The following is a 15,344-nucleotide window of genomic DNA, read 5'->3' as shown; positions in this document are numbered from 1 at the left end:
AATAATCAACGTATTTATATTAACTATCTTGGCGGGACACACAAAAAAATTTTACCGGCCGGCGTCGGTGAGGAGTGAGGACATTGGTCCGGTATTCGTGGCCAGTTATAAGACTTATAAGCGTCGATATCGTCTGCCAGGGTCGCGACTGGCAGAGTCGGACGAAGTTGTGCGCCGCGGAGTCGTTACTACCCGCTTCAGTCGAGGCGAACAATCAGATAGCGCCCTGCGCCCGTGCGCGGAGTCTTATGCGGCCCACCACACTATCTTGGTAATAATATAATAATAGTTATCATTATTATCTAATATGACCATATTGACCATCGATTATCAAATACCTACCAAGCCACAAGTGAATCTATGCGAGTAAGTGAGCCCTGAAAAGTGAAAACCTGTGCAGGACCGGACCGGACTCCAGGAATATTGCTAATATTGTTTATTGATCATCAATAATAGTATACAATTATTTTCGTTACTGGTGTTTGACTAGAGTATTGCATCTCAATTTTGTATCCATAAGTGTTGGTCCTTTGATCAGTACACGGTTCTGACTTCAAAAGTGTAAATCGAAAAATATGATCGTCGACACAGATCAAGAAAGAGAGGTAATGAAAACATTTATATTTAAAATTCATCACACAATTTCGAAAAATGGACTCATGTTATTTGTATGTACATGTAGGATGTCGAGATCGACTTAAGTGAGTATGGCGATTGCAAAGGTCCCAATGCTAAGTATGTGAAGTTAATCTCAAGCGATGGATGTGAGTTCATCATCAAGCGGGAGCTGGCTTTGATATCGGGCACAATTAAAGCCATGTTGAGTGGACCTGGTCAGTTTTCAGAGAGTGAAACAAACGAAATACACTTCAGGGAGTTACCGTAAGCAATAACGACTTTGTTAGAGAAACAAAGTTAAAAGTTGTGATTTATTGATTTTCTCTTGTTTAGGTCGCACGTGTTGCTTAATGTTTGTAAGTATTTCGCATACAAAGCTCGTTATATAAACAGTTTAGAAGAAATACCAGAGTTCATTATCAAGCCGCAAATTGCTTTAGAACTATTGATGGCTGCCAACTTTTTAGACTGTTAACTACTGTCTTCCATGACAGAATATTACTATTGTTATTTTAGTAATATTAATATTTTAATTTTATATAAAATATCATCCATGCATCTCCTTACTTTTAAAAACTATTTTTTTTTAACAAAAAGATTATAACTATTATATACTACCATTGACTCAAGTTTAATTTTAAAACATCTATTCAAAATGTTAAATATGTTACTATAAAAAAAGAAAAAGAAAATTATAATAATGTTTTCTTTTGTTAAAATACAAATGTATTTGTTTAATAATTCTTTTACTTAGTTTATTATTGATTACCTACTTTTAGCATGTTTTTTACATTATTTAATATTCTACTTTTTTATAACTTTATACAACTTAAATTTGAAAATAAGAAGTCATTGATTATTATTAATTGAAACATAATGTTATCATTATATTATTTTTTTTTTTTTATATACCCAATAAATAATAAATACAGTAAAAACTATTATAAATCTTAGGTGCGCTCATTTTATGTAGTTTTGACAGCTATAGTACTAAAAGTAGTAAGGATCTGGAATAGTTTGAAGACACTTGGATAAGTTTTGTTGTTACATACAGTCATAGCTTATAACAAAGCTATCTTCATTTTTTTCGGATTTAAACAATGATTGAAAATTATTAAATTATTAAGTGTAATTTTATGATTGACAAATCCTTGTTCAATTTTGTGAATGTAAGAATCCATACAAGAAATAAATACTCTATAATAAATTTGAAGGGACCAACAGATTTCTTTCGTTATAGAGAGTTTTCATAATAGAGTGTATAAGAATTATATAATAGGTTATAAACTTATAAATCAAACCAATATTATAATGTAATATTTACCTTATATAGAGTTTTTCGTTATAAAGAGTTTTTACTGTTTAGATTTATGGTAGTATACTAGTATTCTTCAATGAATTTGTTTTGAATGTCCATTCTATACACTTGTCTTCCTGTAACTCTAGGGATTGTTATTTCTACTTGAAATATTCCAGCTAAATCAAGTGTAGCTGTATACATTGTTGGAATGTTTTTTCAGCACTATTTCTAAATAATTTTGTTTCTTTGGTTAATCTCAAATCGATGTTTAATTTTAGGGATAAATCAAATCTAAATTATTTTATCAATATTAATAATGTGGCCCAGGTGAAAAGAGTGAATCCATTAAAGCGACTGTAAAACTACGATAACAAATATAGCTACATAGGTAATAACAGCGATTACGATTTTTGCCATAAGTAGATATTATATTACTATATTAGTATTTTATTTTATAGTTTTGTAAAATTGGGTTTAATTAGTGATTATATGTTTAAAATCGTGTATGGTCTAGATATTTTATGTAATATCAAAATAAGTTATTTACTAGTGCTATATTAACTTAAAATGCAATATATAAAAAGTAGCAAAAATAAGAATTTGTTAGTACACAAGAATTACATATATAAAGTGGATATTGGATAGAAAGACAGTCAAAACAGTATACTGGAGATGTGTACCTAGTTAAAAATTATAAAGGCTAGATTACTAATCAATGTGATTCAATTTCAAAAGGTCCCTCATATCATGTACATGTCCTCGACATTAATATAATCGAATCCAGACAAATCGTAGAAAAAATGAAAAACAAAGTATGTTCGTCTAATGATAATTCTCAACAAATTATTGCCAGTTCTCACATTACGCAAGGTGTAGTCAGAAATATTCCTCGCTATTGCTATTTTAAAAGGTACTTAACGAAGAGTATGTCAGAAAAACAGAACGTCCCTCAAAATCCTTCTTCTTTAATGGAAATTGAAATCCCTGAGATCTATGCTATAACTAAAAATGGACATCCATTTTTAATATTTGACAGTGGTAAAGTTGAAAATCGTATATTAATATATTCTACTGAAGAAAATTAAAGGTTTAAAATAAAATATATATATATAACATATATATTTTTATTCGTTTATCATTTACAATGGGATAGTATATTATAGATAATTTAATTATAAACAAACACTTAATAAAATTATTTTTAAGTAATAAGTAGCCATAGTGATGTATCTATTGTAATAACGTAAAAATCGTTGTAGGGCTCTCGATGTCTTGTACTCAAGAATATGATCAAGTACTTAGTACACCGTTTATAGAATGTATATACTATATGTATAAATTACTATAGAGTAATATATAGTATATTATTATTATCACGCACCTGACTCATTGCGGTATATATATTATATGTGATATGCAGTTATATAGTACGCCAGTGAGGTGACACAAATAAAGAACTCTCCTGGCACGTGAATCGAAATAAAAACAATACTGTTTTAGCTTGTTTAAAAAGAGGCCCAGTTGTCGCTCGCAGGATCCGGTGTCGAAAGATACACCTTGTTCTAATGTGATTGGCGCGCATGCACTAATTTAGAGGTGGAAACATCTTTAATAAAATACATGGGCGATATACCAAGATGATGAAACTGATGAAAGTGACCAAAAAATGAAGAAAAGTAGATAAGTATCTATACTAGGGCTCTATTCTCGAGTTTTCGTCGTTTAAATTAAAAATCGTCAAAAAAACTAACGCGCGATGTATTATTTCATTAAAAAAAAATCAAGTTAATCGGTTCAGTGATTTCAGAGAACATAGGTGACAATAAATATTTCAATTTTCATATTTACATAGATATATAGTCATATAGATATGATATACCTGTATAGATGATTTAAGAGATACATTTTAAAATGTTTTTAAAAGATTTATGTTGTCATGTTAATAAAAGTTTATAATTTAAATATTTATAATATATTATTCTAATGTAGTACATTAATATTATTTAGATAATACAAACATCAATCATTTAAAGTATAATGCAAATTATAATAATTTTATTGTTGTCATCAATTAAAGTAGCATTATTTGAACACATTTTAACTAATAGCCTCAGCAATGGACTTATATGTAGTGGTAAAAGATATGACGCTAAAAAATATCCGTACGTAGTGAGTATTTCTATTCGGCCTGCGGATAAAGCGTTTGGCTATGTTTGCACTGGCTCATTGATAAACGAATTGTACATATTGACCGCTGGTCACTGTACTTTTGGTAGAACTATAAATGAGATAAAAGTAAGTATACCTATGAAGTATTTCCATCGTAATAAATGTTACGTCTATGTATATTATATATTTATATCAGTCAGATATATTGTGTTATCACAAAAAACAACTTAAATGTATGTTGAATAGGTATATCAAGGATCAGCTTTGAATAATACAGATTCTCGAGATATTGTTGAGCTGCATTTACCCAAAGAATATGACCCAGCATCAGAGCTTCCGGATGGAGATATTTGTGTGTTGAAAGTTAATGCAATTTTCTTTTTATTGAACTATGATTATTGCTGCTTATTTATACGTGGGCACTCATATTTATTAAAAATCCAATTTTGGTGTGGACTCCAATGGTGGATTACTATCCGACTATCTCTTATTGAAGTTTATTTAATTCATAGGTTCATTAAAATAGCTTAATAATATTGCTTCATTGAAATGTGCATGTATACATTTAGCCTATCTATTTTTCGATAATTTTTCGTTGCACTCTTATACTTGCTTGCATGCCTCATTTGCAGTAATACATTTATTGTTAAAAGTAACTGTTAGATTTTAATTGTTGCGTAAAAAATATATTCATTTTTCAATAATGTCACATAATTGTTTTTCAGTGGCGGCTCGTGCATATGTGCGATGGTGCAGTCGCACTCCCTACAAAAATTAACAATTTATAGTACAAATATATTATTTACAAAATAAATAGATACATATTTTAGTACATAGTATATTATACATTAACAAATTAATAATTAATTATATTTTTAATTATTATTAAAGTTATTTTCATAATTTATTAGAATATCGTTACGAACTCGCGATATACGGGTTATGGATAGCTATATAGGCCTACGCAACGCTGCAGCTTGTGCGACATTTTGAATCGCACATAAAAATACCGGTTTCCCGTATAAACTATAGGTATAATATTAATATACGAGTAATAATAACATTATCACGATGGCGCGGCGGTTATAGAAGCTTATGACGTGCGGTGAATTTTGTCGCTCAAATCGGACGGCAACGACGCGCGACGTTTTTAATTTTGTATTATTATTTTATTATTTTAATTTTTTGTGTGATGTATTATAGTTCTTAAATTTTTTCATCGCCCTCCTGTGCTAAACTACTACGAGCCGCCACTGTTGTTTTTATAATTTATTATTCACTGTATAATATAATTCAATTTTCTATTATAAATTATACATAATACATATAAGAACAATTATTATTATTGCATTTTTATATAGCTAAAAAACGGATTCCCGAATCTCAAGACATTTATAAAAATTGGTGGCGAGCCTAAAGATTTTGCCAATCACAAAGCATTGAAATGTACATTTATTGGATTTGGTATAACAGATAAAAAGAATACTTTTGGCAAAGAAGGAAACATGATAGAGGCTTTAGTCAGACATGGCAGAACCGAATGTAAAAACCACGAAAAGTAATAAACACAAATAATTTAGTTATTTTTTTATAGATTTTGTAATTTGTTTAAATAGAAAACGAGTAGTAGTGGGATGGCCACAATTTTTGTGTTCGCAACCAACGACAGTGGATGACTTGAGAATGACATGTCAAGGAGACAGCGGTGGACCAATGATTTGTAACAACAAGCTTTATGGGGTATGCAGTTTTATGTATAAAATAGGGGAAGGGAAATCTGTTTGTGGTATACCTGACGTCCAGACTGTACACACGTTCATACATTATTTTTTAAAATGGGTAAATAGTGTTATAAAGTCGAACGGGAATGAAAATCAAGATGACAAAAAAGAAGATGATAAAAAAAAAGATGATAAAAAAGAAGATGATAAAAAAGATGATAAAAAAGAAGGGGACAAAAAAAAGAAAAAAAAGAAGAAAAAGAAGAAAAGTTCTGGGAATTCGATTAAACCATATTATAAATTCCACAGAATTGTAACAATATTATTGTATTGTGTGTTGACATTTATTTGGAATTAATGAAATTTATAAAATTTATATTTCATCAAGGTTTATTGTGTTGATAATTAAGCATCAGTTGTGTGAATAACTGACGAATTAATATAAATATTAATTTCAATGCAAATACTATTTTAGATTCTGAACGGAGTGATGAATGTATTGATTCTACAAAGATGTGTGTTTTTTTTTTTAATTTTGTGTCTGTCATCACGTTTTGGAGTAGTAATAATGCATTGATTTTTGACTTCAGCTATCCCTCTTTAAAAAGGAAAATTCATCTAGTTAGTACTTAGGGGATTTAAAAGTAAAATATTTCCAGTAGTTTTCAAAAGCGTCAAGAATAACCCTGAAAAAATAACCGAAAAACGGGAATTTTTATGCATAACCACTTTTCGACAAATTCGATTTTTTGATTTTGCTGTAACTCAAAAACGATTTGAAATTTTCACCAAATGTTTAAATTAGCGTTATTAACTACTTACGATTAAATTTTCAAAATATTTAGAATTTTTTTAAACTATTTATAAACCATTGAATTTTCGATTTTTCTAAATTTTTATATCCTACTAATTATCAATGACTGACAAATCATCTCCGTTCAGATTCGTTTTTTGTATACAGCGATACCCACTTGCCCACTTTTTTTATTTAGTTATGAAGTTAATAAAAATAATATAATATGGTAATGGTATACATATATATTATTGTTAAAATTAATCACAAATAATATAATAATTGTAATTTTCATAAAAATTAAACCGACCTACCGTTAATAGTAAAATAATTAACTTAAATAGCTTTATCAAAAAGCATATTATCTTGAAATATACTTTGTTAATAATATAGACTAACAGACAATCTCCGTTTAGAATTATTTTACGTATATTCAATGATAAATTATTGAATTCAAATTTAACACATTCATTAAATTCTAATTATACTAAAATAATTATAGTGACTCACTCGACACCTAATATACAGCATATTTTGACCTCTCTAAATTGTAAACTAAATCCAATTATTTACTATTTAAGTTGAAAATCGAATAAAATTATCGAATACGTGATGTGTAAATACAGAAAAAAATGAACATTTTTCTATTTATGTTTATTTTTTTCTGGTGATAAAGTGAAAAAATACATTATAAAGTGTGCTAAAAAGTAATATTCATGTAATATTCGTTCATAATTTACTATGTGATAGTATATTGTAGAATATAGGTACATAATTTAAATACTTTGAAACAAACAATAATGTAATTATTTTTAATTGATGAGTACCTATAACTTATAAGTGCTATTTCAAAACGTACTATTTCCATTTTTTACTTTTTACAGTATCGATGGATTTTTGTTACGAACGACTAAACTATAGGATGTCTCAAAAGGAACGACGGATTTAAAACTGCTATAAATCAAATATATTTATATAAAAATAACAAAAAAACATATCATTCTCTTCAAAAGAGGTTGAGGTTTAAACATGAAAATAATATCGTGCATATGGCCTCCCTCTATATTAGTCATACACGCCATAATTCGATCCATGAAATTCTTCATCACCCGATCACATATTGTCCCATCAAGTTTGTAGAAAACACGTCCAAACACCAAACCTACCCACCTCGATCTTACGATTTGACTCCGTTGGATTATTTCCTATAGTCCAGTCTTCAACCTTTTCGTACTCGCGACCTACATTTTTCGAGACCCATGTAAGCTTTGTAAAAAAGCTAAAATTGCTTAATATTTTGCAGCATTACTATTAAAATTGAATAAATAAAAATTACATTTTAGTAGGTAGAATATTTAATTCATTAATTGTAAATGTATAGAATTCATACGAAAATATAAAATAAAATAAAAATATGATACAATAAATTTAATGTGATCTTTGTCCTTGAGTGTTTTCACATAATAAATTCCACCTTGACTAAATTTGACTAAGCGTGATCCGTAAATCATCTTCAGTTCAAGTCTATTTCCTTTTGACGTTTTCAAATTTGCCATAGTACTATAGAAGAAAACACCTTTTTGCATAAATAAGTCGTTGGAAATATTAATATAATTGAGATGGCTTTAGTTGCTAATTCTGCGTAATTTCTCGTGCATAAGTGTGCCCAAAATATTTCTAATGAAGTTTCACAAAACGTTTGTTTCAATTTGTTATCACACGATAGCCCAATTAATTGATTTTCAATGTCAGTAGACATATTATTTACTGTCATTACTCATTATATCTACTGCGAATGGTTGTTCAATCCACTCATAATTTACTCGAATATCCTCAGGAAAATATTGGTTAAATAATTTTTATAAGTTTGTCAAATGTTCGTTTACTAATTTAGAAATGTCTTCAAACTTTATTGAAGAATCTTCCTCTAAAAACTCACTAGCGTTAGTGAAATTATCAATATTATTATTAATATAATATCCAGTATTTCCAGAATATACTTGAGCTTTTATTATAAGAGGTTTTTTTTTTGATTGATCAAATATGTTCTGCATAGACAGATTTAACTCATTGAGTAAAATAAATATATGAAAATATAAACTGAATTTTCATTTATTAATTTTCTAAGTTTAATAATTAAAAAATTATTTTTCTACATTATATAATTTTATTAAATTAATTTTTATTTTAAAAAGAAGACCTATCGCGACCCAAAAATGATCCACGGGGATACAATGTCACGAGTTTACCAGAATAAACCACGTAATTTGTTGTATCTTAAAGATATGAAATATCAATATGTGATCAAGCGAAGAAGAATTTTATGGACCGAGTGATCGCTTGTAAGGCTAGTAGGGGGCATATTATGCCCGATATTATTTTTCACGTTTAAACCTCAACTTCTCCTTAAAAAAATTGTATTAGTTAAATAAACGTATTTTTGTTATTAAATAAGTAATTTTATATTTTAATGGCCTAAATTTAACATTTAAGATCAAGGACCATGAGTTCGTCACGAAAAAACAATGTGATACATCAATATCGGTGTTTCCAAATTGTGTGCGTTATTGTCTAGGTGGCTAGGTCGAGTTGCGTGCGTAGTTTTTTCGCGACTGAGCCTAGTTGCCTGCGAGATTGTCGACTGACTTATCAAGTTAGTTTGGTCAGATTTCAAAAAATTGAAAATGCAGTAAAAATGTACTCCATTACGACTACACAACACACATATTATAAACAATTAAATAGATTATTTTGTTCAAATAATTATAATGAGTTATATAGGTTGACTGATGAATGTATTGATTTTACAATGATGTATGTTTTTAAATTTTTTTATTTTTGTGTCTATCGAAACGTTTTGGAGTAATAATAGTGCTTTGGTTTTTGACTTCAAGCCCTCTTTAAAAAGGAAATTGAATCGAGTTTGTATTGTGGGGGGAGGGTTTCTAAAGTTCCAGTAGTTTTCATAATCGCCAGGAAAAACCCTAAAAAGTAACGGAAAACGGGAATTTTTACGTATAATCAGTTTTCGACAAAATCGATTTTTTGATTTTGCTGTAACTCAAAAACGAATCATTGTAAATACTTGAAATTTTTACCAAATGTGTATATTAACGTTATATATTTACGATTAAATTTTCAAAATATTTTGACTTTTTTAAAGCTATTTATAGACAATTGAAATTTTCGATTTTTCTAAGTTTTTTTTTTGAAATACTCAAAAAAAAATTGGCAATCTAAATATTTTTTAAAATTGAATAAAAGGTTTATTATAAGTTATACTTATCATAGTAAAAAAAATCAAAATCGTTAGTCATAGAGATACATAACATTTTTTCATGTAAATAAAGAACAGCTGGCATTAAAGATTTGGATATTCATTTATTGACATGGACTTTAAAATGGAAGTTAAAAAGAGAATAGTTCAACATTTCATATTGAATACAAAATGTATGACACGAGTGCACGACATCAAATATTTCTACGGAAAAAGAAAAAGAAAATTTTTATTTACCAATTAATGAAGCGATAATTAATGGTAGTTTAGCTATTGCTATATATTTTTGGTAGTTCCGTATAATAATATGTTCTCGGAGATTTCGGCGCTTTTACTAAATACTTTTTAGTTGTTATAAATCATAATACATAATAAAATGATGATACTTAAAATTAAATATCATCGTCAAAATGAAAAAAGTGGGAAAGTAGGTATATCCGGTTTGCTGCATAGCAGGTGTCGAGTGGACCACGTTATTTTTATGGACATGTTAGATCATTGGTTCCCAACTCAACACTAGGCACGGACCACTTTTCCAAATTTTCCACCGTCTGCACGGACCACGACTTATTTATTATCATCTCCTATCCCCAATACGCCACTTATTTTCTATCATAATACTTGTATTTTATTTATATCCGTATATGTATAAAATATGAATTGTTATTGGTCACATAAGAATATTTTTATTATAAATGATATAGGCATAGTAGGCCATACGCAACTTAGTGAATTATCAGCTTCAATCGAAGTATCAACAATATTTTCTACTGCGTATCTTAAAATGTTTCAAATATAAGTAATGTAATTCAAGACACTGTTATCGAAGAAATGGTAAAAGCCGGCGATGAAGAACGTTAGGTTAGGTATAGCATTAGAAAACGGCTGGACTCATATTTAACATAATTTAATTTTGTTTTTTGATATTCAAATGGAAAAGAATATTATTGTGTGTGTAAAAATTGTTTTAATTATGTTGTTTTAAATTTTATGACGTATACTGTAGGCCACCACAACAATATGGAAAATACGAAAAAAGTTTTATTCGTTGGTTTTAGGAATAGATATTGTTGACATGTTGATATTGTTATAACTTATAGATATTGTTTATTGATTGTGCGAAAATGTTCCATTTCCACCCAATAATACATTTTGATATAATTTGAGGAAATATTAATGATTGGTGAATCATAAAATAAATAAATATATTAAAATGTTAGACACAATATTAAGATTAAATCAAAATAAGAGTAAAATGTTAAATGTAAAATTTACTTTTGTAAGATGGATTTAATTAATAATAATATGAATGGGTACGATGACTGATATGATATTGATATAATACACAAGATTGTACTTTTGCGCAATTTCAAATAAATATCAACACACAATACAATAATATTGTTACAATTCTGTGGAATTTATAGTATGGTTTAATCGAATTCCCAGAACTTTTCTTCTTTTTCTTCTTTTTTTTCTTTTTTTTGTCCCCTTCTTTTTTATCATCTTCTTTATCATCTTCTTCTTTATCATCTTCTTTTTTATCATCGCCTTTTTTATCGTCTTTTTTATCATCTTTTTTATCATCTTTTTTTTTATCATCTTTATTTATTATATTATTTACCCATTTTAAATGATAGTTTATGAACGAGTGTATAGTCTGCATGTTAGGCACACCACATTCATTTTTTCCTGCTTCGAAGTTTATATAAAAACTGCATACTCCATAGAGCTTGTTGTTGCAAATCATTGGACCACCGCTGTCTCCCGGACATGTCATTTTCGTGCGACCCGGTAACGTCGGTTCTGAACACAAATATTGTGGCCACGTGTCTTTTATTTGAACACTGCATCAACAAGTCATAAATTCTATAAACATTAACCGAATTATTTTTATTTATTACCTACCTTTGGTATCCTTTACATTCAGTTTCCCCATGTCTAACATCAGTAGTTATCATAAATCCTGCACTGCCCATTTCACCAGTTTTATCTATTATACCAAATCCAATACTTATACATTTCAATGCTTTGTGATTGGCAAAGTCTTTAGGCTTGCCACCAATTTCTATATATTTCTTGACACCCGGGAATGCGCTTTCTAGCTATATACAAATATGATAATAATAATGAATTTATGCCTTACGGTATGATTTATAATAGACAATTTAATTATTATACAGTAAATAATAAATTATAAATACATTTACATGAAATTTACAACAGTAAAAATCTAACACTTAACAGGTAATTTTAACAATGAATCTATAACTGCAAAAGTAAGGTATGCAAGTATAAGTGTAAGAGTTTAATAAAAAATTATCGAAAGGTGGAAGGGTTAAGTTTATATAAATACAGTGTACAGTGTACACATCAATGAATCAATGTTATTGAAATATTTTAATGAACCTTGATAATTGATATTAAACAAACTATAATCAGGTAAATTTAAAAATTTAGATATTCATCTTGAAACTGAAGTACACGACAATATAAATTATAAAATCATTAATTTAGCGATAAAAATCTCATAAAAGAGGACTTGTTTACTCGCTGAATAAGAACGACGGATCTTTGTTCGCTATAATCATCATTCATAGAAAAAAAAGAAGGGATATGATAGGGGAAGACATTATGTGAATTGAAAACTGCGATTTTAAAATTAAGTTTGTTTAAACGAACCGGTGAGTCTCTATTCGACCATCAATGAGTTTTAACAAAAATTATAGGTTTGTAAACTCATCTGTCAGCCAGCATGGTTAGGCCCAGGTGGCAAAGTACTATATTATAAGTACGTGATGATCAATCGATAACATGAAAGATGCATACTTTAAACACACTGAGGTCTCCTTTTATAACATCGGATTCTGGGTTATAATCTTTGTGAATGTAAAGCTTGACAACCTTTCGAAAATGGTCATTATTATTAGTTGATCCTTGATATACCTATTACATTGAAATTTTAGTTATGTAATTAAAGTATTTTTGTGGCCAATATACTATATAGTTAATTACATTGGAAATACTTTATAAGTATATTTACTTCTATAAGACTTTTGTCTGAACCATGAACACAGTGAGCAGCGGTCAATACATATAACTTTTTTATCAACGAGCCGGTACAAATTGAATTTTTCTGCCTGTTTTCAGAAAATATTTTTATAGCTACTACGTATGGGAATTTGATAGGATCATATTGTTCACCATTAGCTATAAGTCCTGTGTTTATGTTATTAGTCAAATTAAGTTCAAATATTGCTTTTTTTATTGACAGTAATAAAATGATTATAATTTTCAGCATGACGTTTTCAAAGATTACCATTTGTATACCTGCATAATACTAATAATATAAATGTGTTAAATAACATCATATTATAAATACACTTTTATTATCATGACAACATAATTCTTTTGAAAACATATATACATCTTTATACATAAGAAATACATACCATATAGGTAGGTGCTTAACTTGGTAATAGAGGTACCTTTCATTATTTAAAAATAATTTGATTATTGTTTGTTTCTAGGTACTTCAATAATCTATTTTATATATTAGTATATAATCCCATTGTTAATGATAAATAAATATTATATAAAATATTCTTTAAATATCTTTACATTTTCCCGCGCTTTTAAACGGGCAAGGCTGGTAAAGTTAACTAATTATTTTCTGTATATATTAATATATGTCTTGGTCTAACAAAATAAAGAATAACAACAAAACTTTTTTTAATGCATTTATATTTATTTACTCATAAGTCTATACATATGCATTTGTGTATCAACATTCGAGGCGATCATTATTCATTAATAATATTAATTGTTGTCTACTGTCTACATAACATAATATACGGTGTCAAGACGGCTGAAGACGAATTTTTGTCGGATAGTTGAAGTTTATACTTTATAGTTACCTATATAGCGACCAGTGGCGTATATAGAAAATAATTTCAGGGGGGGGGGGGGGTTAAAAAAATTTCCATTTTTAAATTCCAATTAATTATACAATCAAAAACAATGCCTGTACCAACCATACATTTCAGGAGGGGTTTGAACCCCTAAACACCACTATATATGCCACTGATGGCGATATACCTATACAATATACTAGCATCATAATTATATTAAATAAGCAAATACTTACAAGATAATACAATGCTGAAATGAGTGTTTTTTTTTTTTTTTTGAGGATATTATTATCAGCCATTGTTAATGGTATACGATTAGCATTTAAAAAACATGAAATTCAAAAAATATACTTATGTATCATTGATTAAACTAGAATAAAATATAATTAATATAGTTGAGAAAATTGTACTTACGTAAATGTCTTTCTTTCAGTGCAAATTTTTATAGAAAGGGAAAGGGAAATAATTACTTTTTTTTATATGTTATCTATATACATATAGGAGACCACCCCTATTCACTTATCAATGCTCAGACCGAACCGCTGGGTCTAGAGACTTGAAATGTTGTACAGAGGTTTCTTAAGCAATGTAGGGCGCACTAAAAAAGGATTTTTTAAAATTCGACCTCTAAGGGGGTAAATGGGGCGTTTTTATAAAGCTATAAATATATGCATTTTTAAATTGTTTAATAACTGTTTGTTATTTCTTCTAAGCGGTTGCTAGGATACTAAAAATATATATATAAAAAAAAAACATAATATCTTAAGTAATTTTTTTAATTGTTTAACTGTTACATATATCTATAGCTATATAAAAAAAACCCCTTTTACTCCCTTAGAGGTCGAATTTTGAAAAATCCGTTCTTAGTGAGCCCTCTACATTGCTAAAGGAACCTCTGTACAACATTTCAAGTCTCTAGATTCAGGGGTTCGGTCTGGGCGTTGATGAGTGAATTACTAAATAGATAAAAAAAAAAAGAAAGTAAATAGATTACTTTAGAGTCCAGGGGTGGTCAAAATTTTTGATAAAGTTATACTGAGAAATGAATATGTTTTTCCTTTGTGGAGTGATAAAAATGCATGCAACTATTGGATAGGGTCGAGTGGGTTTTTTTTATTAAACTAATAAATATATAATAGTACATTTTAAATAGTAACATCGCTGCCGTCTGACGTATTTCACTTCCATTGCAACTTGCGACTGTTAAACACGTATTTATTCGAATACACTTTGAAAACCGTTTGATCGACGTGAGCTTCACGCATCTAATACACGGGTAACGCCGTGACGGAACAGCTAGTGTGGCACTTAGGTTCATTATATGTTTGATCGAAACAATCAAGTTAATAACTTAATCATAATAATTAATAATAATTAACTATAGTTATTTCATAAATTATGCGTGTTATGAAACAAGGCGAAGTACTTACTATGATTTTTTATCACTATGGTTTTCAACAATTAATAAAGTGCTGTCGACTTCAGTTACTATATTATTTATACATATATATATAGTGATTCACCAAGCATAATCACCAGTCATCATTATTGTAAC

General features: G+C 28.6%; 3 protein-coding genes across 4 annotated transcripts; 2 read left to right on the top strand and 1 right to left on the bottom strand.

The window, feature by feature from the left end:
• Positions 1 to 144: 144 nt before the first annotated feature.
• LOC132920274 (elongin-C-like) lies at positions 145 to 1,359 on the top strand. Of its 2 annotated transcripts, XM_060982529.1 has the most exons (4): positions 145 to 366; positions 491 to 605; positions 683 to 882; positions 952 to 1,359. In XM_060982529.1, exons 2-4 carry the CDS (start codon positions 576 to 578, stop codon positions 1,091 to 1,093), a joined length of 372 nt encoding a protein of 123 aa, XP_060838512.1. In that variant the 5' UTR covers positions 145 to 366; positions 491 to 575; the 3' UTR covers positions 1,094 to 1,359. The 2 variants fall into 2 exon arrangements, with proteins under 2 accessions (XP_060838512.1, XP_060838511.1); XM_060982528.1 differs by having other exon boundaries at positions 192 to 605.
• A 1,485-nt stretch (positions 1,360 to 2,844) lies between these two features.
• Positions 2,845 to 6,217, top strand: LOC132922879 (chymotrypsin-1-like). The gene is made up of 6 exons (XM_060986602.1): positions 2,845 to 2,956; positions 3,996 to 4,213; positions 4,334 to 4,450; positions 5,449 to 5,645; positions 5,704 to 6,121; positions 6,197 to 6,217. Exons 1-6 carry the CDS (start codon positions 2,845 to 2,847, stop codon positions 6,215 to 6,217), a joined length of 1,083 nt encoding a protein of 360 aa, XP_060842585.1.
• Positions 6,218 to 10,963: 4,746 nt separating this feature from the next.
• On the bottom strand, positions 10,964 to 13,179 carry LOC132922873 (trypsin 3A1-like). Its single transcript, XM_060986596.1, has 4 exons — positions 12,922 to 13,179; positions 12,708 to 12,824; positions 11,787 to 11,983; positions 10,964 to 11,725 (listed from the first exon to the last, which is right to left on the bottom strand). The coding sequence occupies exons 1-4, from the start codon at positions 13,177 to 13,179 to the stop codon at positions 11,248 to 11,250; spliced, it is 1,050 nt and encodes a 349-aa protein (XP_060842579.1). The 3' UTR covers positions 10,964 to 11,247.
• Between the last annotated feature and the right edge of the window lie 2,165 nt (positions 13,180 to 15,344).

This window comes from Rhopalosiphum padi, chromosome 2 (genome assembly GCF_020882245.1).
Source record: "Rhopalosiphum padi isolate XX-2018 chromosome 2, ASM2088224v1, whole genome shotgun sequence".
NCBI lineage: Eukaryota > Metazoa > Arthropoda > Insecta > Hemiptera > Aphididae > Rhopalosiphum > Rhopalosiphum padi.
This window is presented reverse-complemented; position numbering and strand designations above follow the sequence as displayed.

Bases quoted from the DNA above. Each gene is read 5' to 3' on its own strand.
- LOC132920274 (XM_060982529.1), top strand. From the start codon at position 576: ATGATCGTCGACACAGATCAAGAAAGAGAG. The intron at 606-682 runs GTAATGAAAACA...ATGTACATGTAG, and splicing joins ACACAGATCAAGAAAGAGAG to GATGTCGAGATCGACTTAAG. The intron at 883-951 runs GTAAGCAATAAC...TCTCTTGTTTAG, and splicing joins ATACACTTCAGGGAGTTACC to GTCGCACGTGTTGCTTAATG.
- LOC132922879 (XM_060986602.1), top strand. From the start codon at position 2,845: ATGTCAGAAAAACAGAACGTCCCTCAAAATCCTTCTTCTTTAATGGAA. The intron at 5,646-5,703 runs GTAATAAACACA...TTGTTTAAATAG, and splicing joins GAATGTAAAAACCACGAAAA to AAAACGAGTAGTAGTGGGAT. The intron at 6,122-6,196 runs GTAACAATATTA...TATTTCATCAAG, and splicing joins ATTATAAATTCCACAGAATT to GTTTATTGTGTTGATAATTA.
- LOC132922873 (XM_060986596.1), bottom strand. From the start codon at position 13,179: ATGCTGAAAATTATAATCATTTTATTACTGTCAATAAAAAAAGCAATA. The intron at 11,984-12,707 runs GTATGCATCTTT...ATTTGTATATAG, and splicing joins GAGACCTCAGTGTGTTTAAA to CTAGAAAGCGCATTCCCGGG. The intron at 11,726-11,786 runs GTAGGTAATAAA...TTGTTGATGCAG, and splicing joins GAATGTAAAGGATACCAAAG to TGTTCAAATAAAAGACACGT.